Source organism: Aspergillus chevalieri, chromosome 5, assembly GCF_016861735.1.
Source record: "Aspergillus chevalieri M1 DNA, chromosome 5, nearly complete sequence".
In the NCBI taxonomy this organism is placed as follows: Eukaryota; Fungi; Ascomycota; class Eurotiomycetes; order Eurotiales; family Aspergillaceae; genus Aspergillus; species Aspergillus chevalieri.
The window spans coordinates 3,199,115-3,225,145 of NC_057366.1; the positions used below are offsets into that span (position 1 = coordinate 3,199,115).

Genomic DNA, 26,031 nt, shown 5'->3' on the forward strand with positions numbered 1-26,031 from the left:
GTACGTGTTCGTGTCGAGGTTCGTGGGGCTGCAAATAATCATGGCGCCGGATGTGACGAGAGTGACATCTTGCATTCAGACTGAAGCCATCCTCGTTAGCGTTCTGAGGGGATTTTTCAGCTGAGTGATATGCTCCCTGGTTGGTCAAAGTTGTGATGGTGGTGGTGGGCTTGAAGATGTGAGGGGAAGGTCAAAAAGAGAAAGGTGTATTGCTTTCATATGCTGACTTCAAACCGGAGGCCTGATCCTGCACACTGCTGACTGGTATATAGAAAACATACAGCACTTGGTCTCTGCGTGAGTTGTTTTCTGATTCTCCGCTCAGATAAACTGTCCCTCTTGACGTGTTGGGCGTTCTCTGTTACCGCATTAAGAAGTATACTCAGTCAGGTGATATCAACACTAGACAAGCAAACAGTAGCAGTGAGATAGCAATCGTTGGATAGTAGTACTATAGGTACTTTGACAACGATGCTGTATTCTTATCGCTGTCCGATCTTTATACTCAATCTATGGGGTCCAAGACACCACGAAATAGGCAGACATATTCCCCAATTGAACGTATCCTCTGTCACCAAATCAATAGACAACTAATTCTTCAATGAATACACTACTGTTTCTCACTATCTATTGAGAACTTTGTATCGAGTAGAAAACAATTGGTATGCAAATGGCGAGCGGTGAGCTGAGGCAATATAGACGGCCAGCAGCCAGGCCGATGCGACAACACCACCACCACCAACTCCCATGGCCTCGACGGAGAATGTCCCGTTCCAAGTGTGACCAAGACGATCCTTTAGGCGCCATGTCTAACGATGCTTCCAAGCAGCCGTTCCCGCCTCTCACCCCCGACGATGCTGATTTCGCAACCAACGAGAATGGCTACCTCGAGGACCACGGACAGAATGCCACTTCTCCAGCCTATGACCATGTAGACGTGGAGGACGACGCTGATTTTCAATCGCAATACTCACACGAGTCCCAATCGCTGTCAGACGCTTCCTCGGATTCCGACGAAGAGCCTCCTGACGACAATCTCGGCATGCAACAACATTCTTTTCGACAGTCGACTGGTTCGCTTCACGGTCCCAATGCTTTTGCGCCGCCGTTCTATAACAGACCTCCTACCCCATTGCCCCCGTCGCCGTCGCTGACATCGCTTCTGCGCCCGCCGTTCTCAGCTACTACGTCTCGTCCAACAACTCCTGACGGCTCCGATGTCGAGACCCCTGATGATACCGAAGCGGCTGTCGCAGTGTCCGCTCGTCGCGCAACGACAGTTCCCAGAGCAAGCCCAAAGGTTCCAACATACGAATATTATGGATTTGTTCTGTATCTCGCTTCTTCATTGGCTTTCTGTAAGTCATTTCGCTAATGACGTGGTAAAAGGTCGGGCCGTGCTGACATGGTGGATTTAGTGATCTATATTCTATGGTCGTATCTCCCGTCGCCTTTCCTACACCAACTCGGCATATATTACTATCCGAATCGATGGTGGTCTCTCGCGTTTCCCTCATGGTTGGTCATGTCGATCATCTACATCTATATCGCACTGGCATCCTACAACACCGGCTATTTGACCCTGCCTATGAACAGCATCGAGAATATAGTGGACGAGGTCGCAAATGTGTCAGTCATTGATGGTAGAGGGCGGCGACGACCAGGAGGTTCTTCTAGAATGAAGCCCGGGGCGATATCATACCAGATTATGGGACCGCAAAAGCGGAAGGTGAACTGGAAGGATATCTGGAGCGAGGGAACTGATGCCGTGATGGACGTTCCGGTAGGAGGCGTGTGCGAAGTACTATATGGACAAGAACGGGACGACTACGAATTGTACGAGTCGGCCGGTTTCACAAGTTCGTCCCGGACAGGTGATACATAGACAATTGGACACCAGTCATGCACAAAGTATAGTCCTACCTTGACCCAAGCCCACCATGCCCTGATCCCGGCGCAAAGTCAAGCGACTGCTGAATCGAAATGCCTGTGAAGACTGCGCCACAAAATGGCTTATCTTCACGTGATGTGGCGTTCACTTTCCGCATCTTCCCCAGAGTCGAGTCTTGCGCTCATATTCATACCGACGACTTAAGCGCAACAGCAGAGATAGAGAGAATTTTCTGCATCAAAAATGGAAGGTAGCCAACCCTCTGATCCAACGTCGCAGCCAGAAGGTGCAAAGCCCGGCGAGCCTTCGCGGGCCCCTTTGACTCCGGAGCAGACGCGGAGAATTGTAGGTTATCAGCGAATCTCCCTCCAAGATCGCATTGGTCTGACATTTCATTGAACCGTAATAGGAAATCAACAGGATGAAGGCCAAAGCAATACGAGAACAACGCGAAGCAGAAGAAGCCAGCAAATCCCCCGCAAATGCGTCGACCACTGCGCCATCCGGTGTCAAGCGATCCTATTCCTCCATGACATCGGAAACGCCAGCGACAGTCCGCGATGCTTCGAAAAGTCGCCCATTGGATACGATCAGGCCCGCTCGCAATTTTACCAAATTTGTCGATTACGATTTCAGCAAGATGACAGATACCAAGGGAGGGTTTTTGACCGAAGAAGACGATCCGCATAACAGAGCGCTCCATATGGGTGATGGGAAGAGGGAACAAAAGCCGGCAAATATGACGCAAAAGGAATGGGAACGGCAGCAATTACTACAGTCGCTACGACGGGAGCGCGCTGGACCGTTCGAGCCGGCTATCAGCGTCCTGGAAGATAAGAGCAAACAAAAAACATGTCGAGAGTGTGGCAACTTGGAGATCGATTGGAAGTGGGAAGAAATGCTTAAATGCTGCGTGTGCAGTTCGTGCAAGGAGAAGTTTCCAGAGAAGTACAGTCTACTTACGAAGACGGAAGCTAAGGAGGATTACCTCCTAACTGATCGTGAGTGTTTCATTTCCCCTATTGCGAGGAATACGTTGGCTGACATTGTTTCGTTCTTAGCTGAACTCCGAGACGAAGACTTGCTACCGCGCCTCGAGCGCCCCAATCCCCACAAGTCCACATGGAACAACATGATGCTTTTTCTCCGATACCAAGTTGAAGAATACGCCTTTTCAGATAAAAAATGGGGTTCTCCAAAGGCTCTTGATTCGGAATTCGAAAGACGAGAGAACGATAAGAAGAAGCGGCGCGAAACCAAGTTCAAGAGCAAGTTGGAGGATTTGAAGAAGCGCACGCGAGTCGATGCCTATCGACGCAACCGTAAAGGTGCCACTGGAGGAAACTTTGGTGATGACTTGGGAAGCGGGAGGCACGTCCATCAATGGGGACGGTCGATTGAAAATCCAGAAACAGGCATTGGGGTCAAAAAGTGCGTGGATTGCGGGATGGAAGTGGAGGAACTGGAGTTTTGACAGCCATCATGGTTATGACGACTTGACGACCAATTTCATAAAACAATAGTAATACTACTGTATACCCAGCTGTTGCACAAAAATGCCGTTTTATTGTCCTTCATTTGGTTGTAGTACTGAACTTGCGCGCGGCTACGACAACCAATCACAGTGACCAACAGCCGCGCGCCAAACCAAGCAGTGACGGCGAGGTCCAGCCTGCGCGAGATTCTTGTAGGAGAGCCCTGTTGCCCCATTCTTCTTTTTTGCTTCTTGTATTCTTTGTGCTCATTTTTCATACATTGCTGTCTAATGCGCCGCGAAAATTGGGCATTTCTCCTTTTCCTTAACCGCCTCTGACGATCCCCGCTGTTCTCGATCGGAGCTGACACGTTCCAAGGGCCCCGAACGCTGTCCGCCCTGATTCGCTCAACATCAACAAAATCCAGCGCCCAGTCCGTGCGGACACGAGTGCTTAACGACGACCAACCCGGGTCAGCTCTGGCACCATAGCTACTGAGTTTCCCGGCGTGACTATTATTCCTCAATTCACCAAGTGCCTTTCTTTTCTGGCTTCCTTCCCTTCCCCACCACAACAAACGGACCGATTGCGGGTTGGAGAGCTCTTCCGGTTCGCGTTTGCTAGCTTCACGTCGTTTGCTGTGTTGTGTGTTGTGTTGAACTTGCATGGCTTGGCAATCTCCCTCGGCCATGGCTGGGGGTGGAGGGTTCGTTGGCTCCGGTGACGGCGGGCCCAATGGCGGACATCCTCAGGGGACGGAGTACACGCTGCAAGGTGTGTCATGGACTTTGAGAGTTTGGGGTCGTGCGTTGGATTTAGGCTAACGGTTCTGGTTCTAGGTGTGATGCGCTTTCTCCAGACGGAATGGCACCGGCACGAGCGAGACCGCAACGCCTGGGAAATCGAACGCGCGGAAATGAAATCCCGCATTGGCAGACTGGAGGGTGATGTCCGGACGAACAAGCGTTTGCGCGAGTCTTTGGCTAAGCATGTGCGGCTGCTGGAGGCCGCGCTGAAAAAGGAGCGCGAGAAGGTGAAGAAGCTCACCAATAACGAGGAGGTTGATGATATGAGGGATCCCAAGGACATTGCTCGGGAGAATCTGAGCGCGGTAAAATGTAACAATTCCCTTTGAATCGCATGTTGCGCGAGTACTAATGTCTGTTCTGTTCTAGCTCAACACCCCAAGCTTTCTAAAGACCCCTTTGACGCCGATCCCGATGAGACCCAACCCGAATACAGACAGGAGAATGAACGAGATAAGTCGCGTCTTTACTTATCCAAGTGCTCGCAGGAGGTCACGTACCATGTGATCCCCGCATCCAACCCGCCTGCGGATTTGGCCGAGCAGGATCTTCCCAACCATATCTACGGAGGTCAACCGATGTCTCAGCAGAGTCTGGAGGAAGCCTACATGCACCAACAACGGCAGAAACAGCAGCACCAACAGCAGCAGCAGGGGAATCACATAATGGCTCGCGAAGTCCCGTTCCCAAACCACCAACCTGTCCTGCAGTATTCCGAGAACCCCGGATTGGCTCGCGCGCATGGTCTGCCGGTTCCTAGGGAACCCCTCGATAGGAGGTTCTTGGAGCCGCAAACTTCTGTGACTGCTCTTGATGGCCGGAAGAACTCCCTGGACAATGCCTTCCTTGATGAAGCCTCTGGTCCTCCCAGGCAGGCATTTGAAGAATATGGCGCGCAAGTCCCCCCCAAGGAGGAACCGAAACCGCAGCAGACGGAGGAGAGCTCTGACGATTCAGATGGCTGGAATTTCGACGAACCGTCCGGTCCGGAGCCAGCGGTCGAACATATCCCACCCCATAAACCGGACACCGACGCTTTCCCTAACGCCAACTTTGTTCCAAATTCGACAGGTGGCGGCCTCCTCCACCGGAGAAAGAGTTCTGGCTCGAGGCAGGCGGAGGGTGCTACCGAGTCTAAAGAAAACAATGTGGCGCCTGCGCAAAAAGAAGATCCTAATTTCAGGGTTCGGTTTGCGCTCCGGGGCCATTTGGATGTTATCCGCTCTGTGATATTCACAGGCGGCGGTAGTCCATCAGAACCTGAAGTTTGCACGTGCAGTGATGATGGGACAATTAAGCGGTGGATCATCCCGGCGGGCTTTGGGCTTAACTCATCATCTGATATGGACATAACGAGTTACTTTACCCACCGGGGACATGCCGGGGCAGTGACAGCCTTGGCGGCGTGCTCTCCATCCCAGCACTTCTCCAACGGCGGGCGTGCGCTGGGTGACGGCTGGGTATTTTCTGGTGGCCAGGATGCTAGCATTCGAGTCTGGGAGCGTGGAAGGGTAGACCCCAAGGCTACTCTGGATGGCCACACGGATGCTGTGTGGGGACTCTGCGTTCTACCCGGCACGACAGGATCTGTATTCGGGGAAAATTGCAGCCGTTACGGAGGCCCCGATCGCCTCCTGCTTGCCTCTGGAGGCGCGGACGGCAAGATCTTAATATGGTCTGTCAGCGCCCCTCCACAGGCTGCCTCGCCGCAGGCAGGATCGCGGCGGGCTGGTGGAAGTCGACGCGCGAATTCCATCTCATCCGGGTCTAACTTCCCGAACTCACCGCAACCGAGCATCGCGACAACCACACCGTTCCACTACACGCTTGTTCATCAGATTGTGCTCGCTGAGTCGCCGTCGCCGACATGTATCAGCCCCTTGTCTCTTGCCGGCATCAACTTTGTTGTTTCCTACGCTGATGCGTCGATTGTTGTGTACGACACGAGGACTGGCGAAGAGATTGTGGGAATGGCTAGCAAGGAGACTTATGATGGTACCCCGTCGACTGGTGTTAATGCCGTTGTTGCGTCTACTATCGGGTTCGATGGCTCGGCACATCTCGACCCTAACCGGACGATGGGTGCGGAGGAGGAAGTCCACGGTGCTACTGGGTCCAGTGGTGTGGAGGGAGTGATTATCAGTGGATATGAGGATAGGTACATCCGCTTCTTCGATGCGAATAGTGGTACGTACAGGAGTTCTTCATCCAGCAAGGAAACCCAGCATGCTAACTTTCTCTAGGTCAATGCACATACACCATGCTTGCCCACCCGGCAGCCATTGCCTCGCTTTCTCTCTCCCCAGACGGCCGCGAGCTCGTCTCCGCAGGTCACGACGCAAGCCTCCGCTTCTGGGACCTCGAGAAGCGAAGCTGTACCCAAGAAATCACAAGCCACCGGTTGATGCGTGGCGAAGGCGTCTGTGCGGCCACCTGGAGCCGCGACGGCCGATGGGTCATCAGCGGCGGCGGTGACGGTGTAGTCAAAGTGTTCTCGAGATGAAGCAACAAGCGAACTTGACTTGACTTTTATTCTCTTATACCCCCCCCCCATCTGGTGAATAAAGCAACGCAGCTGGTTTCTTTTGGTTGTACGAAATGGATGAGTTGGTTGGGCTGGTTTTCGAGCATTTGAAACGGGGTCAGCTTTTTGCATCATCTTTTCGATTCTTCTTCTTTTACTTTCTTACTTGTGATTCTAGCTTCTTTTTCTCTTGTATCTGATTGATAACCAGCCATGTTATGTTATGCCATGTCATTTCTTGTGATTCCCTTTCTTTCCTGTCCTTGTTAGTTGTCATGTCAATGTTGTGCATGTATTCCCTTCTGGTTGTTTGTGCTTATATCTTCTTGGATCTGAGTTGTCATGTGGAATGATTGAATTTTGATTTCTGCTAATGATCCTGTCATATGTATATCTTGCCTTTGGCCCTCTCGTCGTTTTCTAGCATTTGTCCTTGATAGCCCATGGGTTCATATTTCTTGTACCATAGGACGCATTTTCATTTGGCTTGTCTTACATGACCATGTGCCTGCTGTAAATGCTCGTTCCATAGTGACTGCTTTGGACGTCACAGCTCTGGCTATTGTAGAGACCATTGCCGTCAACCAGATGCTATATGATTTCAAACAAGTTGGACACCGAAACACCGAAACATGTCAAATCATATCCACATTCCAAGGTATCGTCTATATCCAATGGGATATCCAGAAATCAAAGAAACAATCACCTCCCCGAACTCCAAGCCCCCTTGAACAACGCCCTCAACCTCTTCGCCTCCTCCACATCTTTAACCCTCTGCATAAGGAAACCCTGCAAGTCATCCCAGAAGGCCTCCGTCTCCAAAACATCCTCCCCACTTGGCCCAACAACCGGCTTAGCCGTAACCTCCCCTTCACCTTCACCATCCCCCTTCTCTCCAGTCCCACTCACAGGCTCAACAACCGTCGCACCCCCCATGACCATAACACCAAACTCAATCTCCTTTCCCCCACCTAGCAACTCTGGCTCATCAGCGAGAACCTCCGAAACAGTCTTCCCCGACACCGGCTTCCGCTTGTACAAGATCTTGATCTTCTCAACGGACACCTTGTTACCACTCGCATCGGCGACGCGCTCGCGCACGGCATCTTTTAGGTCCTCCACGGATGTCGTGGAGATGGGGGCGTTGGGGAGGGTGAATTCGAGTGGCGGGTTGCGGGTGGATTTTAGGCGGATGGTGATTGATTTCGAGGAGCCCGGGGCAGCGGCTGTTTTGATTTTTTTGGGCATCGGGGGGTGACTGGGGGAGAGACGGGGAAGGAGGTACTGTTGTTTTAGTTAGTATGGAGTATTGTGGTATGGGGTGTATGGCTGACGCACCGGACCGCGAAGGTCTACTTGTTCAGGCGGGAGGACATAGTCGGCGCGAAGCTTGACGGGCTTGGTGTCGATGGCGGAGAGGAAGGATTTTGCAAAGGAGAGTTCGGCCATGGTGAGTGTTAAACAGCTGTGTATCTGATATGGTGAGGTCTTGGTATAGAAGGAAGGAAAAGCTGAAGTTGATGTCGTGGAACCGAAGAGTAGCGCCAACATTTCCCAATCGGGCGGATAGCAAACCAACACCTGAGGCCACAAGACACACCGCCTTCAAGTCAATTTTCTGCCCCCATTCACCGCCCAGTAGAAGCGCGAAAAAAAAAAAAAGTTCGAATCCTCAGCGCAGACCAGCAAAACCTCAACTCCATTACACTCCACATCTTTTTCAAAATGGGTAAAGGACGTCGCATGAAGAAGCAAGGTCCTCCGGCCCCGCTGGACGAGACCAAGTTCGACCAGCTCAAGAAGCGCAAGGCCGGCGCTGATGTCGCAGAGAACAAGGCGGAAGTGGGCAAGAAGCGGAGAAGGGAGGTCGATGAAGAGGAGAAGCCGAAGAAGAAGGTCAATGGCGCTGCTGCTGTCAATGGGAAGGAGAAGAAGGGTGTGAATGGGGCGAAGAAACAGGAGGTGGAGCAGGAGAAGAAGCCCAAGGCGAAGCCTGTTGACTTTATGGAGTCGGAAGATGAGGATGATGAGGAGGCGTCGGATCTTGAGGGTGAGGGTGACGAGGAGATGATGGATGATGAATTTGATGATTTGGATGGTGTTAGTGATGGGTCGGAGGAAGAGGGCTCAAATGACGACTCTTTTATCGATTCGGACGAAGAAGACCACCCCCGACAAGCCATGTTTTCCGACGACGAGGACGATTCCGATGCGGAGGAGAAGCTGACGGCAGCTAACATGGAGGGATTGTCGCGGAAACTTGACGCAGCCAGACAACAGGAAGAAGAGGAGGCTGAGGCCGAATTGCAGGAGGCAGCTTTGCAGACCAACATTGCCGGTGACCGGCCAGACGTGTTTGGAGAAGGTGAAGGCGGGCAAGGTCTTGCTCCTGACCTTCAGCTTCTTCGGACACGGATTACGGAAACGATTCGGATTCTGGGCGATTTGAAGACATTGGGTCAACCTGGCAAGTCGCGTGCCGACTACGTTCAACTGCTTTTGAGTGACATCTGCACGTACTACGGATACACACCATTCCTCGCAGAAAAGCTTTTCAACCTCTTCACCCCCATGGAAGCGTTCGCCTTTTTCGAAGCCAACGAAACCCCTCGTCCCGTCGTCCTCCGTACCAACACCCTGCGCACGAACCGTCGTTCCCTTGCCCAGGCACTCATCAACCGCGGTGTCGTCCTCGAACCCGTCGGTAAGTGGTCCAAGGTCGGTCTGCAGGTCTTCGAATCCGCCGTTCCCCTGGGTGCAACCCCCGAATACCTCGCTGGTCACTACATCCTCCAAGCCGCATCCTCCTTCCTCCCCGTCATGGCCCTGGCTCCGCAACCCAACGAGCGCGTTCTCGATATGGCCTCCGCCCCCGGTGGTAAGACGACCTACATTTCCGCCCTGATGCGCAACACGGGAACCGTCATCGCAAATGATGCCAGTAAGCCCCGTGCAAAGGGTCTCATCGGTAACATCCACCGTCTGGGCTGCAAGAACACCGTCGTCACCAATCTCGACGCCCGCGACGCCTTCCCCAGAGCCATGGGTGGGTTCGACCGCGTCCTCCTCGACGCACCCTGTACCGGAACAGGCGTTATTGCCAAGGACCCCAGCGTAAAGACCTCCAAGAACGAGCGCGACTTCTTCGCCATCCCGCACATGCAGCGCCAACTGCTCCTTGCCGCCGTCGACTCCGTCGACCACGCCTCCAAGACAGGCGGCTACATCGTCTACTCGACCTGCTCGGTCACCGTCGAAGAAAACGAAGCCGTCGTGCAGTACATCCTCCGAAAACGCCCCAACGTCAAACTCGTCGACACTGGCCTTGGCGATTTCGGTACCCCGGGTTTCACAAAATACATGGGCAAGCAGTTCGACCCCAAGATGACTATGACCCGCCGCTACTTCCCGCACCGCGAGAACGTCGATGGTTTCTTCGTTTGCAAGCTTAAGAAGACTGGTCCCAGCCCTGATGCTAAGAAGGCTGCTGCCGCTAACGGCGATGCTGCCGATGCTCCTGCTACCAAGGCTCCCTCGACTGCTTCTACTACTAGCGATGATGTTGAGATGGTTGATAAGACTCCCATCACCGATGAAGAGGGTAACACCATCCCTCTTGAGGGAGGTGAGTTCGGTCCATTTGAGAACGACGATGAGGATCAGGAGCGCATGGCGCGTGCGGAGCGGAGTCGGTTGAGGAGGAAGGGTCTTAACCCCAAGGCTGTGTTGAACAAGCCCAAGAAGGCCAAGGGTGAGAAGACAGAGAAGCCCGAGTCTACGAAGCAAAGCAAGAGTACTGAGTCGAAAGACGCCAGCGCCGGGACAGAGAACGGCAAGAAGGAGAAGAAGCAGGACAAGGAGGCAAAGGAATCCAAACCCACCGAGTCCAAAGAGAAGAAAGAAGTGAAGGAGAAGAAGCCCGAGCCCAAGAGCGAGAAACCCAAGAAGAAGCAGACCAAGAAGGCTGCTAAATAATCTTATCTGTACATTCTTGAATTCATGTCATGTTCGTTATAAAAGCATCACTGTTTGGTTTTGGGCGGCGCATGCAGTTCTTTTGTTGCTATGTTTCAGTAGATAGATCAATTGATAATACCTTGCATATGTCTGTCCTCGCCGTACAAGATGTAGGAGTCTCTTAAAAAGTAAAAAAAATTGCCTTAACTCTGGGGTATATCTATAAATCTATCTCAACCCAACCCAACCCAACCAAAATCCAACAGAACCTATGTCCTATAAATCTTAACAACGTTCACAATTCTCCTCCTACAAATCGGACACAAATCCACCATCCGCGCACACCCCACACAAGCACAAACATGCCCGCAATCGAAAAAGCACGCATCCTTTTCGCCCCCATAACAAATCTGACACAAATCCATCTCCTCATCTACAACCTCCCAATAACTAATCCCCTTCCCGCTTCTCTTCCCATCCTTGTACCCACCAACATACTTGTTCCCGGTCTTCGCTTCGATATAGGTTCCCTGTCCGTGGCAGACGTCATTGGCCCAGTCGCCTTCGTATGTGTCTCCCGAAGGGTATTCCATTGTTCCGTGGCCGTGCCGGCGGGAAAAGATGAAGGTGCCTGTGTAGATGTTGCCGAGGGGGGTGATGTGTGTGCCGTGGCCGTGGTAGTGGCCTTTGTGCAGGGCGCCGGTGTAGTAGTCGCTTGTGAATGTGACGGGGAGGGTAGTGGTCCCTGTGAAGGAGTGCGTTGGATGCTTGCGAGCTGTGGCCCAGAGGTATGTGAGGAGCGGGTCTGGGGTGGAGAAGTTGCCGGCTGCGTGGAGGGAAGTGCGTTTTTGAGTGGAGAGGCGCTCAGACACGATGAAGCAGGTGCCGTCGGGTGTTGTTGCTGGAGTGAAGGTTTCGCTGGCGGAGAGGGAGAGTAGGGTTGTTGTGTCTGTGCGCTGCCAGATCAGGATGTCTTTGGGCGGGTGGGGGAGGTGGGTGTGGAGGGCGGATTTGATATTTTCTTCTGCGCGGGAGAAGAATGTGCCTATTGTGCGGAGGGTTTGCGTGTCGGCGTTGAAGAGTTGGAGGAAGTAGTAGACGTGGGGTACTGGTAGTTGGACTTGTGATTCTGCGTGCTCGGATGCTTCTTGGGTTCGAATCTGGGTTGTCAATTCAGCAACTGGCTCAGCAAAGGGTGTTGGCTGCTGCTGGGCTTCAGCTGCCGTAATCCTATCAATCTGCCGAATTTCACTGGCAATCCTTCGAGCAAATGCAGCGTCGCTACCAGGGTTCCCCTCTGCTGACGAAGGAGGAGTCGGAGCAGATGGCTGTCCATCGTTACTAGCGATCTCAGACTGCTGCCCAGGCAAAGCCGGATCAGCCGAGTCATCCACTTCGTGAATAGACTCCGAAGACCTTTGCTCGGCGACAGCTCCCGTAGGCTGGGGCTTCTGCACCGAAGCAATAGTCTTTGGAGGGTCGGGCATGGCGAAGTATTTCGCTTCTTCATCTGATACAATTTGCATCCAGAAACGCGCTACCTTAGCTGGCAGGTCCAATGCGTCGTTGAGGTTCGAGACACGGGAGAATGCAAGCGTTGGTCCATGACGATCGAGTGTGTGTCCGATTTGCCAGAGACGGACGAGTTCTGATGAAACGGTGTCACCACCAGATGACTTCCAAAGCGACACCTTCTTGCGGAGGTCGACAAACGTCGAGGACCGAGGTACGCTCAAATACATGACGTTGTTGCTTGACTTAGCTCGAGACATCAAGTCATATGTATCAAACAGACTACCCATCTCGTTGTAGTTTGGCAGCGAGTAGACCTCAACTTGCAGATCAGATTCGACAGGTTTGCCATCCACAGCTTTGTTGAACGGATCTTCGCCCTTCTCGTAGTACTCCCTCATGACCTCCGGCGCATCGCACGGTCCTTGCGGACCAGGCAAAAACTCACTCACAACATCGCTGCGGATATACATCATGACAACAGCAACATCATGACCAGTCTTCTGGTCCGGTTTCTTAGAAGCATCCAGACCCAAATGCTGTCCGAATGCCGTCTTCCGCGTCAAGCACTCCACGCGTTTATCGCTGCCGTCGTCAAATGCAAACCATTTGGTCCCTGGACCGCCGGGACGGAGAATGCTAAAGAACTTGCTTGAGGTGCGGCGTCCTCGGTGGACTATGTAACCGTACAGCACGTAGCGGCCGCATTGGCCTTCTGGGACTTGTTCTGTGAGGTCGAGTTCTTCGTCCGGTTCGACGCGGTTGTAGAGGAGGCGCCATTGCTTTGTGGCTTTGTCGAGTTTGTGACGATTGAGCTCGATGTTGAGGACCGGGGGCAGAGCCCATCGGCCGGGTTTTGTGCTCAAATACTTGGTCAAAGCTTCACCTGTCGTTTTGGCCTCATCGGCTGGAACGGAGATGCGCGAGTTGTAATCTTGGGGAAGCGTGTTGACGGGTTCTAGGGCCCCAGGAAGCTGTGCAACTGAGGGACTGTCAAACAGCTTGGCAAATTCCTCGCCTGCTTTGGTCCCAGCGAGTTCCAATTCGAGGCCACGACGCAAGCGTTCCCAGAATTCGGTCACGTCGCCGGAGTACTCATTCAGATTGCGCAGTGTGGCGGTGACTACATCGGTCTCGACATACTGCAGTGGCTCACTGCGGGAGCGCAGCTTCCACAGAACCTTCTGCAGTGCATCACACAATGGCTTGGGTTTGACCTCGCAGTTTGTCAGATGCTCTAAGACATCGACGCTCTGAATGATGTTGCAAAAAGGAGCAATTTGCAACCAAGAAGCCAGGCCCGCTACTTCCGCACTGTGGTTAATGCCAGAATCACCCAGTGGCCGGTAGCCAGTCAAGCCCAGACTATCCCAGGTATGTTCCGTGACACTGCGATGCCACCAAAGCGAATGGGTGGGATCGTCAATAATGCGGATGTAAGCGTCAAAGGCCAGGGTGTCGTTTCGAAGGAGTGGCTGGCGCTGACCAGATTGACGAATGTGGATTTTGTCCCATGGCCCGTGAAAGTCGGTCCAGCCCCAGTCCAAATTGTGGGGGTTGAACTGGTGACACGAGGATTGCATCCATCCGGTACGGGGTTCGTCGGGGTTGTAGATGATGACTCCGACTTGAGCAGCAACTCTCCAGTCTTGGGAGTGCTCTTGCCTAGCTGCTGCTACAGGGTACTTGGACTTATACATGTCCAGCCAGGCGGCGGAGTCGCCTGTCTTCTCGGTCTTGAAATCCAGATCCGGCGTGCAGTTGTTCAAAGTGGCATCGGGGGTGCCCCGGTGTACTTTGAACTCGCTCTCGGACAATGTCTTGTCTGCGGTGGGCATGGTGGTCGAGCACTCGAGATAGATACTCAACGACTTCGTATTATTCCCGCGAGGAAAGAACTTGATCGTCCACCAGTAACCACCAACATACGCGGCAGGAGAGCGCATGACCTTGGCCCAGTTCGGGCATTCCTTCGATCCCCGAACACCCTTCAATTTCCAAGACAGGCGCGCCTTTTCAACAGGCCTGTACTCGGGGTCATTGAGGTCGGGGTAAAAGGTCTTTTCCCAGTGGTCATCTAGATATAACCGTCAGTCCCCTTGGCCTTTATATTTCGAGTCGGATGACCTACACTTGGTTGCAGAGGTGTCACAATCCACCTTTGACTCAATGTCTCTCATTTCTGCTTCGTCTGGCACCGACGGATCCTCCTCAAACTCAGCCCAGTAGGCATGTTCTAGCGCGGGAGACGGCGCGGAGTTGGCCACCGGGGTCTGCTGTTCTGGTGGCGATTGGGCATTGTCGGTTTGCTGTGGGTTCTGGGAGGGATTACTGGAATCCATTGGGTTTAAGGAAATAACAAAACGGGCACAAGAGAAGGAATCAAAAAGTGTTCTGAAAAAGGGCCAAAAATAGTCGGCAGAAAGTCTAGAACGGCTTATCGCTTATCAGTATATCCGGGGTAAGTGAACAGATCAACGCCAGCCCCGGGCAGAAGAATATAAAGACGGAAAGAACAAGCGCAGAGAAGAAGGGAGCGAAGAATGAATGAATTGCGCAGAAAAAGGGGAGAAGAAGCAAGGAATCGCCGATACAGAATGAAAGGAAAAAAAAGGAAAAAAATGCAGAGAAGGAAGAGATGCAGCGACAGATCAACGGCTTCACCGCCGATTAATCAGGGGTTGTGGCGATTCGAGGCATATAAGAGGACAATGGCATTCGGGATTGGATGTTCCGTTCAATAGAGAGGTCTACTGGTAGTCTGCAGCACTGGAGACCGTCTGGAGGACTCGTATTGCTAAGGTTATCTATATCATACCCAACACGTGATTTAGTGCCGGTGATAGCCAATCACAAACCTTAACAGTTCACTCAAACAAACCAATTCATCAGGCTGGGTGTGCTCTATTGCCCTGACCGGTATGCATTTGCCACCACCGACTCCGATCCATCCGCCGAAGGAAAAGATTTCGGCTTCTCGAATGCGGTCTGAACCATGGTTGGACAACTGGTTCCCTTTCAACCGTTCAATTTTCCTTTTTTTCTCTCTCCGCCCTCTCCTGAATCCGCCATCGCAGCCAATAGCACCAATCCAGCTCTTGTGACTTGCCGAGTCGCCGAGTCGGACCAACCACGCCGTTATGGACAACTCTATTAGCCAAAGGTTCGATGAGGAAGTCTGAGCTTAGTATGGTTTGTCGTTGAAGCACGGCCCGAAATGTCCGAACATTTTCGATACGGAGTACATTCGGAACGTTCCAATGTTTCGCATCGAACATTTTTCAATTGGAGTAATCTGGAATAGGACTGTCGATCCTGATTGCATGAGTTGAACGCATAGATAGTCTCGCATCAGTGAGATTCGGCAGTTTCGTTCGACGACGGCGTAGCTCGTGCAAAGGATGCGGCCACGATGAGAGGAAAGACAACGGTTGCTTCGGCATGAACCTGCTTACGTTACTATTCTGTAGATGTGTAGACATCTGGACCGGAACTTACCTTGATCGAGTTGGCATCCGCCTTGATCTTACCCCAGCTGACGGCTTCGTCTGGACGAGCACCGGCGTCACTACCATCAAATTCCTGTGCCGTGTTGATGTAGACCGCATGCTCTGCACCATTGCGCATCAAGCAAGCATTGGCGATATGGTGCTTGATCACGCCACCTCCAAGAATGATCATGCCTGCGTGGGCAGCCCGGACAGCCATGGTGTTGATGCGGCGAACGTCGTCGATAATGTCGATCCGGAGCCGCTTGGGAGAGGATTTGAAGGTGTGGAAATAGAGCATGTCGCCCAGGGAGCCGTCTGTAAGAGCGGGGCAGAAGACGGGGATGTTGTTGCGCGCGGCCCAGTACAAGACTGAATCTTCGTGGTTGATTTCACGGCCTAATCGTTCGATGACCTTACTCGGGGTCCAGTGCAATTCGTCCTCCTCCTCGCCGGTCTCGAGAGCCTTTCGCTTGGCAGCCTCCTGTTCCTCCAACATCCTATCCAGGATTGGGACCACCCAGTCTTCGAAGGAGCAGTAGTTACTGTTGGGCACGAGAAGATTTCCAATGCGGTTCAATCCTTTGGCACGCAGGCCCGCTCCGGGTGTGGTGAAAGAGCCAAGATATGTCGGGGCTAGACACTTGATCAGATCCTCCTCCACTCCTCCGGCGGTAGTGACGATAGCAGAAACATGACGATTGCGCACGAGGTAACGAATGGTGTCACGTAGACCGGAGGAAATCAAGTTCGAAGTGTAGCCCAGGAAGATGGTGGTTTTTTCCCCGGTCTCGGGATGCTGGTATGCGCGCTGTACAGGTCAGTCTTGGAAGCTTGGATAATAGGGACACACTCCACATACCATATCGTTAATGATGCGGGCAGCCTCAGCGACACCACTACCCTGAAACCCGGTATGAATCATGTTGTCTACCAGTTCAGCAGCGGTAATATCACGACCCTTGAAGCGATCAAAGTCGACCCCGCGGACCTGATGGGTGCCCTCAGGAACGGGCTCTGATGCGACAAGCACTGCATTTGTGGCAGAGGAGGGGGCCGCATCAGGATTGGATGCCATGATGGTAATTCTATCAAGAATTCAGAAACGGGTGACACAAGAGAAAACAGTGGGATGTTCTCAACTGTCGCGGGGAATTTTTTTTCATATGGCGGGGACTTGATGCCTGTAAAAGGAATAGCGTTAATGCCTGAGGTGTCAGTACTTTGATCGGAGCTATTCCGCATATAGACTAGCGTCAACACCTGAAGCTATAATTACCACCTCAGGCACCTACAACTGGTAACCAATCAGCAGCTGTGATTTCAGCCTTCGACCCGTCTCTTCGACTTCTTCCATTCCTCCATTCCTTCTCCATCCACTTTCAGTCATTCCTTTTGCCTCTCTTTTCCTTTCATTCTTCTTCCTTTTTTCTTTTTTTTTTTAACTGGTTTTTCCACCGATTTGACCTCTGTGGTTGGTGGACCGCATCTTGACATCCTCCCTGACTCAGTCCAGCCAGCGACAGACACCGTTACAGATTTCTGCGTGTCGACTCGACTCGACTCGACCTGGTCATTTTCCAAGTCTTTGACTACTAGTTCTGTCTACAACTCCTTTCGACCTTTGCCATTATTCTAATCCGGTACTTCTCGATTGTGTCTGCTGGAATCCGGACACTTCGCATTTCCTGATCGTATTCGATTCTTCACATTGCCGCCGCGGTGGTCCCGGCTACTTACAGCTTCTTGCGCCTGCGGTGACGCTTTCGTTAGCGGTTTCTCACCGGATCTGTGCAGCTGTGTGCTCAGTGTCCTCAGTGTATGTCTCATTCTTCCAGTCTCTGTCTCTCTACCTGTCATTCTCCCCTGTTCGTCTCTCGAACCTCTCCTTTCCTCTTTCGGCTTAGTGCATGACATAAGCCTCCATGTGGGTCCCTACATTTGATCCCGGATCCAGATCACGTGTTCTCCACATATTACCTCTGTTGTGCCCTTCATTCCACTTTTCGCGCCTTACGAGGGTCATTCACAGTGACTTATTTACTGAAGCTGACCTGTCGTAGGAGGAGGGTTCCTTCACTGGCTACGTGAACTAGCATGCGCTGGTGATGGCTTCACGATATCCCCCATTATCTGGGTTCAATTCCCGGGACCGTTCCCCCCAGCGCTTCGGTGACCGTCGACCTCCTTCGGGTCCTCGTGGCTCGGATGATGCGATTCCACCGCCTCTGGGTCGCGAGCCCCCTCGCGGTCCCAAGGCTTTGATTGATCACCCTCCCCGATCCCATTACGCTGGGAGGGGCCGAGGTTACGGCCGCGGTGGTGATTTCCGTGACCGGGATCGGGACCCGCGGGACCGTGATCGTGATCGGGATCGCGACTTTCGGGATCTTCGAGATGGCCCCCCTCCCTTCCGCCGTGATCTTGATCGGGATTGGAGTGGCCGTCGGGATCGCGATTTTGACCACAGGGATTCGCGGGGTGGCTTCGGTCGTGGTCGTTCCCGCTCCCCGCCGCCGCGCGATTTCCGTGACATGAGAGAGCCTTTGGTCCGCGACCCAGACCTCGTTCGAATGCGCCGTGGCTCTCGCGACAGCATACTATCCGCATCGTCTATAGGCCCACCCGACGGTCCTCCAGCAATTGGCCATCATCCTCGCAGCGGGCCCATCCGAGGTCGAGGTAGGGGTGATTGGGAAGGTGGACGCGGCCGCGGTGGCCGCCCCCCATTTTTAGACGACCGTGATTCTTTTCGCCGACGCAGTCGCTCGCGTGATGGATGGTGGGATCGCGACCGTGAACGTGACCGTGAGAGGGACCGAGATCGTGATCGCGAACGGATGTTGGAGATTCGAGACCGCGAACGAGACCGGGAACGCGACAGAGAGCGGGATAGAGATATCAGGGACCGTGAACGGGATCGTGAAATACTAGAACGTCGCGCAGAACGATTTGAACGTCGAGAGGAACCGGAGCGACGCCTCGACCGTGATGACCGTGATCGTGACCGCGAAAGGGATCGAGATCTTCTGGACCGTCGGGACCGTGAGAGAGACCGTGAAATACTAGAACGCCGAGCGGAACGATTCGAACGTCGAGATGAGCCAGAACGACGCCTTGAACGAGACGATCGTGACCGAGATCGACCCGCGCCTGACCATTGGAAACGAGACCGACCCCCCAGTCGCGCCGATACTCGACCTCCTCCTCCCAGCACGGCGACCCCAACCTCCGCTTCTCATCCATCCTTACCCCCACCACCACCTGCCGCAGCCACTGTGCCTCCTGCCCCAGAGCGCCCTATGGACCATATACCACCAGATCTTCCTCGCAGACCGTCCGTGCCAGAACCTCGCCGTAATATCGACCGGCCGGAACTATTGCCACCCCGCCCGGAACCAGTTAAAGATCTCCCAGCTCCAGCGAAGCGTTCGCCTCCCCCGTCGGCCCCTCAGGTGCCCGCGTTTGGCTCAGTGACTGTCCCCATTCCTGGCCCACCAGAAAAGCCGCTTGCCGATACAGCGCCTGCTGGTGCGCCGCCAGCTGTCAGGGCAGAAGAACGAAATGAGCCTCCCTCGTTGCGTCCACCCGTGCAGCCTCCCACCGGGCCGAAGGCAGAGCGGGCAGGCCCACAGCCGCCGTCGCCATTGGAACAGCGAATTCGTCGTGATGATGGTCCCGAACCCGTGGGGCGGATAGATTCTGTTTCCCGCGCTCCCAAGCCTCCCTCTGGCGCTCCAGGTGCTGGGCCCAGGCCAGCAGCCGATTTGTCGCCTCCGACTGCCCCAGCTGCTATGGCCAAGCCCCCAGTTCACCAGGAACCGCCGTTAGTAACAAGACCCGGTCCAGCACCGACGTCACCGGTTTTTGAGAGACGGCAGCCGCCCCCTGTCGCTCGAGCAGCTTCGCCCACGTCTCCTCGCATGCAGTACGGTATCCCGACAGGTCCACGTGCCTTCCAGCAACGACCACCACCATCGCCAGCACGCGGGCCACCCAAAGGTAGTAAACAATGGGTTCGTCCGGGATATAGTCACCCACCCTTCGGGCCAAACTCGATCGCACTACCCAAGCGGGGCTCCTTTGATGGAAAAGAGCGAGCTTTGTCTTTTAGTGAAGAGCCAAAACGGGAGCCGCCGCCGCCACCGTCCCCTCCTCAGTATGACAGCGATCAGGAACTCGAAGCTGGTGAGATCGCGCCAACGAAGGAGCCGATGGAGCTGGAACAACCACCAGCACCAGCAGAGCGCCCTGAGCGTCTTGAGCGTCCAGAACGTTCAGAGCGTCCCGAGCGTCCCAAGCCTGTCCGCGAGCCTACGCCTCCGCCTCCGTTTCCGCCAGCACCCAAGCCTCCCGTGGAACAACCGGCAGTCGAGGAAAAGAAGAAGCCCGATGAGTCACCTCCGGAGGACACCGTGATCCCGGACTTTGGCGCCGAAAGCGATGAGGACGAAGATGAAAATGTCGTTTTTACGCAGGATTATCTCGAGGAGCGGAAACGAATTTTTGAGAAAGATATGCAGGTGTTGCGGGCAGAAATGCCCCGGCCTCCATTGGAGGACCCAACCATTGTGTCATTACTTATGCGCATTCAGCTTCTAGGTATGATAGCTCATGATGTACCTGAACCAGTCCGTGAACCGGAGCCCGCGCGTGAACCAGCACAAAAACCCGCGCCTGTGCCTGAACCCGAAGCAGAGCCAGGGCCAGAGCCACAACCAGGGCCAGCAAAAGAGCCAGAAAAAGAGCCAGAACAATTGCCTGAACTGGAATCTGAACCAGCTCAGCCGATGGAGATAGACGAAACCCATGAGACGGACAAGGGAGTAGATGAGACAGTAGAGATTCCGAAAGAAGAGCCCATTGCTCCAGCTAAGGTCAAACCAGATGGCGAACCGCCGGCTAAGGTTGTTCTTGAATCGCTTCCCGATGCCAAGACAATCACAGTTGAGAGTCTGCCGTTCTTGAACGCAGGCCCTCCCACACCTTTCTCCGAACTCGATGTGTACAAGGAAAATGCAGCCAATTTCGAAACCATACGGGAAACGTTGCGCCAGGAATTGAAGAAGCAACGCATGGAAATTGCACGCAAGAACGCTGTGCTTCGGGAAGAATACCTATCCATCTACAAGCCCTGGAGGATGGAGATCTGGGAGATGGATAACGAGAAGGGGAAAAACAGTCTCACACCAGGTCAGACGCCGCCGCCTCCTCCACCAGCCCTGCCACTGCCGACTACCACAGCGGAGGCAAGGAGGTATAAGGGAAATAGCGAGCTCGATTTCCAAAACGCTCTTCGTGCGTCTGAGATCTCAGCCCAAGAGGAATTAGAGCGACGCCGTGGAAACAAAGCTACTGCTCGACCGGATCCCAACAAAGAGGCAGTTATTCCGAACATGCTGGAGCCGCCCGAGGTAAAGGCAGGGGTTTACAAGGACACGAACAACATCGTACCCGTTTCAAATGCGATGGAAGTGTTTGGATTTTTCCCGCCATCGAACGACTTCACTCCGCTAGAACATGAGCAGTTCACCAATGCCTTCATGGCCCATCCCAAGAAGTGGGGCAAGATTGCTGCAGAACTTCCTGGACGGGATTACCAGCAGTGTATCATCCATTACTATCTGACTAAGGAAGAAATCAAGTACAAGGCCAAACTGAACAAGCGCTGGAGTCGTCGTGGTCGTGCCAAGCGATCCGCACGGCCCAAGTCCAACGCGCTCATGGTTGATCTCGGTGTGGTCAAACCCGATTATGAAGGCGAGGAAGAGCCTGCACCCGTCACGGATACCGGTCGTCCGCGTCGCGCAGCTGCCCCTACGTTTGGAGACACTGGTGTTGATGTGGAGCATGCGACCAATGGCCGGCGAGGCGCTGCCAAGGATACCGGAGAGCAGCCAGAGAAACCGGCTCGAAGAGGCCGCACTGGCCCTGGGTCGCGTGGTGGACGACGGGGCAAAGCCGCTCAACAACATCAGCAGCAACAGCAGCCGTCTCAGCCTCCAACGCCGCAAGAGCAGCCCGCCGGAAGCATCTCTATACCAGTCCCAAGCGCAATTCCCCGTATTCCCAAGCGTGAAACGGCAGAACCTGTGCTGGATAGCGCATTGGAAGCGGTGGCACCGCGACCAAAAGAGGCACGTGAGAAGGAGCAACAAGAAATCCCTGCTCCTCCACGCGGAAAAGCTGGACGCATACGTCAAAAAGACGGCGTGTATGTCTTCGAGTCGAACGAACCGGAGCCTCCAGCCCACTTCAAGACACCCGATGTGGGTGGTTATGGCTCAATGCAGCCAACCAGTTACTGGTCTGTGCCTGAGCAGCGCGATTTCCCATTGTTGCTGGCGCATTTTGGCAAAGATTGGGAAGGTATTTCGAGCTTTATGAAGACGAAAACGACTGTCATGGTAGGTCTATCGCATAACTTTGATTTCGGACAATATTCTGACTTCTTTACAGGTCAAAAATTACTTCCAACGTCGAGTTGACGGAGGCCACAAGGAATTTGAGGACATTGCTGGGGAAGCGGAGCATAAGAAGGCGCGTGGTGAGCCCATGGGACCGTTGCCTACCCCCAGTGGTCCTACCAAACGACGTTACGAAGCGACTCCATCCTCGATCGTGCCTCGACCACTGGCTCCGCACACTGATCCCCTCGAGTCTGACAAGAAGCCTGTTGGATTGTCTTCTCAGGCTGTTCCGCTGCATACACGAGCCCCCTCTGAAAAGGAGCGGAATATGCCAAGATTCCCGCCCCTTGCCCAAGCTAACGCTGCTCCGATGACGACCACCGCGCTTCTCAACGAAGACCCTCGAACGGCTCGTGTCCCTAGCGGTATGCCACGCTTGCCAGGTCCCAAGATGGGTCTGTTTACCGAAGACAGGCGAGAACCGCCGGCGACTGTATTGCCTCAAACAGTACCTCGGTTCCAGGACGCACACATTCCGACACGCCAGACACCCTTATCAATGCCCGAGATGGCGCGAATGGAGCCCTTGCATCAATCAGGTTATCGCGATGTCCATGGCTCGCCATTGCTGGCACCCCAGGGTCCCGCTCCACCACCGCCTCAGCCATCATTCATGCAGTCACAACCGCCACCGCTCGTGTCTCACTCTCGCCATCCTAGCCTCGGAAAGGCGCCTGGATCGCCAGTACCACCACCACTCCAGAGACTGGATCACGATATTTCTCCGACCCGACGCGATTCAGTCAGCCAAAGACCATTGTATCCTTTGCCCAGCCAACCAGCCAGTATGTCTCAAACCGCACCAGTGCTGTCGCCGCCAAAAGAATTTTCTCGTCCTAGTTCGACGCTTCCCGAACCCCCAGAGGGCCCTCCCAAGCAGGTACCAGCGAAGCGGTCGAATATTATGAGTATCTTGAACGACGAGCCGGAAGAGCCACCTCCGCCAAAGAAACGTTATACTAGCGAGCAGGCTTCTACAGTTCCGTCAAGCGCCGTGTCTCCTTCGCGCCCAGTATATGCAGGCATGCCGCCGTTGTCGCAGCCAGGCTCTCAGTCGCGTCATGAAGAACAAAAGACGCCAACCTATGCTCAGCAAGCCCCGAGTCTGTCATCCTCGCGCTCGTACTTTGACTATCATCAGCCATACCAGTCTGTTTCAGCAAGCTCTGGTACGCCATCCAGCAACGATTGGATGGCACGGTTTGATCCTCGAAACCAGCAACAACAGGCACCCCCACCGCAGTCAATGAGCAGTCGACCAGCATCCATGGCTCCTCAGCCGCCTTATTCGCCATACACATCAGGGCAATCCCAGCAAGCTCCGTCTCTAACGAACCTGACTGCACCTTCGCCGGTTCCTTCGCCAGCTCCAGGTCAACGCCCTACGTATCAGACATCTGTGTATGCGCAGTCGCCGTCGATACCTTCCTCGCGAGAGTTGCCGTCTCAACCTGTTTATCGCCAGTCCATGGGGTCACCACCGCCGCGCAATAGTGGCATGGCGTACAGTTCCCGACAAGGACCGCCAACACCGATCCAGTCGTCCGCTAGCCTACTGAACATGCGACAACAATCCACAGCCCCCTACGGATCTACAGCTACAACTCCAACATTATCCCAACCCGGGGGCCACCAGAGCTACCAGCAGCATGTGCAGACCATGGTTAATGGTGCACATCAGCAACAAGCCCACCGGTCTGCTCTTGGCTTGACAGGCAGTCAGTATGGCCATAGCACCCCACCACCACAGGCTACGACGTCTCGTTCGGCTGCTGGGCAGCCTCCGTCGTTGTCTATGGGGCGTTCGTACACTCCCCCGGCGGTTCTACACCCCAACCCAAGTGGGGGCTTGAGCTATGCGTCGAGTGGGCCCTCCCCGGCTGTCGGGCCGGTGCACCCACTTCATGCGCGCCACTCGGGAATGAGCGAGGCCACGCCTGGTCCACCTGGGGGTAGTCACCATCATCGCGTGTATAGTCAGGGATCGAACGCCGGGCCACTTCCAGGGCCGTTGACGCCACAACATCAACATCCTCGGTAGTTTTCTTTTTCGTTTCATCATGTACATACCTGCAATTCAGATTCGGATACGCGCTTTGCTGTACTTTATTTTCTTCTATATCTGTTGTGCTTTTTGGTTATTTGATTCCCTTTTCCTCTTTCTGGGACACGGACATTTCGATATGATTCATGTACAGTAGATGATTTATGGGATTAATCGTTGATCAGTTTTCAGGTCGTAGATAGTAGCCAGGTTTGAGTGACTTGAAACATCCTGAAACGGGTTTCAACCGTGGTTGAGTTGAGTCTAGACCTTCCCCAGGATGTATATATATCGGAATGCACCCAAGATAGGCCAACAAAAGCAGACGCATCTACGAAAATGTCTATGGCACGCGCAGAACAAACTACTTCATACGAACAAGCCAAACTCGCCCGTCGGCGCTACGAGCATGCCATCTTACAAGACGCTCTTCGTCGGGGGATGCCCTACCACCAAATCCCAGTTATTCTCGCCACAGCAAGGGAACAAATGCAGCCCTGTATGTGATGTGGCCTTTTCCATTACCACCTTGAACACAAACTGACATATTCTCTCATTTACGCAGATTCACACCGACAACACCCTAGAAAAGGACATACGACGAGACCACTGGACGATAGTTTTCTCAGTCGAACGTATAAGCGGCGAGCGTGTGCTTGGGTGGCTCCGGCGTTTCATTCTGGCCTTGGGGCCGTGGCTGGGAATGGATATGGATATGGATATGGGCAAGGGCAAGGGCAATGGTCACAGCAGGTTTATTTTCATCATTGGGTTCCTCGGGAGAGTGACTGTCGGGGGAAGCGGAAGGGGACACGAAAGTAGTTTGTAATCTATTTTTCTATATGTGATGTGCACTGTATATATCTTTGAGCTTCACTTAACAAGTCTATGCAGTAGCGTGAACCTTTTCCTCCACCTCCTATTCCGTTTCTGTACCATAAACACTGGATTCTTGTATGACGACGGCGCATCTTCAGCATCCATAACAACCTCAACCATTTTAAAACCCTTCCCAGCCCGATCGCGGAATCATATCGCTGACCGACTGTGCACTCATCTGAAAGCTGCCATCTCGAAGAGAACCGTACGTCCGATGTCGGACACGTACCGTCGGCGATCTGTTCTGCCTGTGCTATTGCTGCCCCCGTGCACGCGCCCAGCATGTAACCGATGGAAAGCCAGATGGCAGAGTTGATCATGGTGGTTTGCGGGGGGAGGACGAATTCCCTTTCCCCGATAACGGGGTCCCGGTCTCTGTCATGACGGTGTCGCCGGGGCGGAAGAAGTGCGAGACCCGCAGCCAGGAGGTATCCTGATCGATGGGAGCATTTGTCTGGGACGGGCAGTTTGTCTCGAATTTGCAGCATGTTTCCTAGATCCGGCTATAAGTCTAGGCGTGGTAGTCTGGAGGTATCCAGACGGGACAGTAACTTGCGGAGAAACACTCTTGTTGTTGAGATCGCGGTAGGCGCCGCAGATTTCAACTGAATTCTGGCCGATATCGATGGTGACGTTGCGGTTGGTTAGGGTTTTGTAGCCGTAGGTGTTTGTGTCGGCGTTGAGGGGCGCGATTCGCACGATTAGATCGCATGAGTTTACCCATGGCATGTATACTTGTTTGCCTGCGGCGCTTGCGTATACGCCGTGGAAGTTGGGGTACGTTTCGTTCACGATTCCTTTTCCAAAGGGGGTCGTTGAGGTTGGGAACCTGATTAGGCGGGCTAGTTCGTCCGCTTCCTCCCTGATGCCATATCTAGGCGCGAACCCGTCCACGATGATCAATGGCTGTTTGGCAGTGTACAAACGGCGAAGCAGGTCTTCGATAGCAGCATTTTCGGTACCCTCATCATTTTCAAGCATCGGG

At 53.8% G+C, this 26,031-nt stretch overlaps 10 protein-coding genes across 10 annotated transcripts; 6 read left to right on the forward strand and 4 right to left on the reverse strand.

The window, feature by feature from the left end:
- Positions 1-805: 805 nt before the first annotated feature.
- Positions 806-1,885, forward strand: ACHE_51115S (uncharacterized protein; the record flags this gene model as incomplete). The annotated part of the gene is made up of 2 exons (XM_043280906.1): positions 806-1,358; positions 1,419-1,885. The coding sequence occupies 2 exons, from the start codon at positions 806-808 to the stop codon at positions 1,883-1,885; spliced, it is 1,020 nt and encodes a 339-aa protein (XP_043138439.1).
- A 249-nt stretch (positions 1,886-2,134) lies between these two features.
- rad14 (DNA repair protein RAD14) lies at positions 2,135-3,365 on the forward strand (the record flags this gene model as incomplete). Its single annotated transcript, XM_043280907.1, has 3 exons — positions 2,135-2,236; positions 2,301-2,892; positions 2,953-3,365. The coding sequence occupies 3 exons, from the start codon at positions 2,135-2,137 to the stop codon at positions 3,363-3,365; spliced, it is 1,107 nt and encodes a 368-aa protein (XP_043138440.1).
- A 666-nt stretch (positions 3,366-4,031) lies between these two features.
- ACHE_51117S (cell differentiation and development protein Fsr1) lies at positions 4,032-6,675 on the forward strand (the record flags this gene model as incomplete). The annotated part of the gene is made up of 4 exons (XM_043280909.1): positions 4,032-4,140; positions 4,206-4,484; positions 4,542-6,359; positions 6,416-6,675. The coding sequence occupies 4 exons, from the start codon at positions 4,032-4,034 to the stop codon at positions 6,673-6,675; spliced, it is 2,466 nt and encodes an 821-aa protein (XP_043138441.1).
- A 723-nt stretch (positions 6,676-7,398) lies between these two features.
- ACHE_51118A (uncharacterized protein) lies at positions 7,399-8,145 on the reverse strand (the record flags this gene model as incomplete). Its single annotated transcript, XM_043280910.1, has 2 exons — positions 7,399-7,980; positions 8,035-8,145. The coding sequence occupies 2 exons, from the start codon at positions 8,143-8,145 to the stop codon at positions 7,399-7,401; spliced, it is 693 nt and encodes a 230-aa protein (XP_043138442.1).
- A 276-nt stretch (positions 8,146-8,421) lies between these two features.
- On the forward strand, positions 8,422-10,671 carry NOP2 (rRNA (cytosine-C5-)-methyltransferase NOP2; the record flags this gene model as incomplete). Its single annotated transcript, XM_043280911.1, has 1 exon — positions 8,422-10,671. One exon carries the CDS (start codon positions 8,422-8,424, stop codon positions 10,669-10,671), a length of 2,250 nt encoding a protein of 749 aa, XP_043138443.1.
- Positions 10,672-10,922: 251 nt separating this feature from the next.
- On the reverse strand, positions 10,923-14,507 carry ACHE_51120A (putative MATH and UCH domain protein; the record flags this gene model as incomplete). The annotated part of the gene is made up of 2 exons (XM_043280912.1): positions 10,923-14,242; positions 14,297-14,507. 2 exons carry the CDS (start codon positions 14,505-14,507, stop codon positions 10,923-10,925), a joined length of 3,531 nt encoding a protein of 1,176 aa, XP_043138444.1.
- A 1,009-nt stretch (positions 14,508-15,516) lies between these two features.
- On the reverse strand, positions 15,517-16,731 carry DYS1 (deoxyhypusine synthase; the record flags this gene model as incomplete). Its single annotated transcript, XM_043280913.1, has 3 exons — positions 15,517-15,612; positions 15,664-16,464; positions 16,516-16,731. The coding sequence occupies 3 exons, from the start codon at positions 16,729-16,731 to the stop codon at positions 15,517-15,519; spliced, it is 1,113 nt and encodes a 370-aa protein (XP_043138445.1).
- A 1,030-nt stretch (positions 16,732-17,761) lies between these two features.
- Positions 17,762-24,164, forward strand: ACHE_51122S (MYB DNA-binding domain protein; the record flags this gene model as incomplete). The annotated part of the gene is made up of 2 exons (XM_043280914.1): positions 17,762-22,060; positions 22,113-24,164. 2 exons carry the CDS (start codon positions 17,762-17,764, stop codon positions 24,162-24,164), a joined length of 6,351 nt encoding a protein of 2,116 aa, XP_043138446.1.
- Positions 24,165-24,576: 412 nt separating this feature from the next.
- On the forward strand, positions 24,577-24,996 carry ACHE_51123S (uncharacterized protein; the record flags this gene model as incomplete). Its single annotated transcript, XM_043280915.1, has 2 exons — positions 24,577-24,666; positions 24,733-24,996. The coding sequence occupies 2 exons, from the start codon at positions 24,577-24,579 to the stop codon at positions 24,994-24,996; spliced, it is 354 nt and encodes a 117-aa protein (XP_043138447.1).
- A 428-nt stretch (positions 24,997-25,424) lies between these two features.
- ACHE_51124A (uncharacterized protein) lies at positions 25,425-26,027 on the reverse strand (the record flags this gene model as incomplete). Its single annotated transcript, XM_043280916.1, has 1 exon — positions 25,425-26,027. One exon carries the CDS (start codon positions 26,025-26,027, stop codon positions 25,425-25,427), a length of 603 nt encoding a protein of 200 aa, XP_043138448.1.
- Between the last annotated feature and the right edge of the window lie 4 nt (positions 26,028-26,031).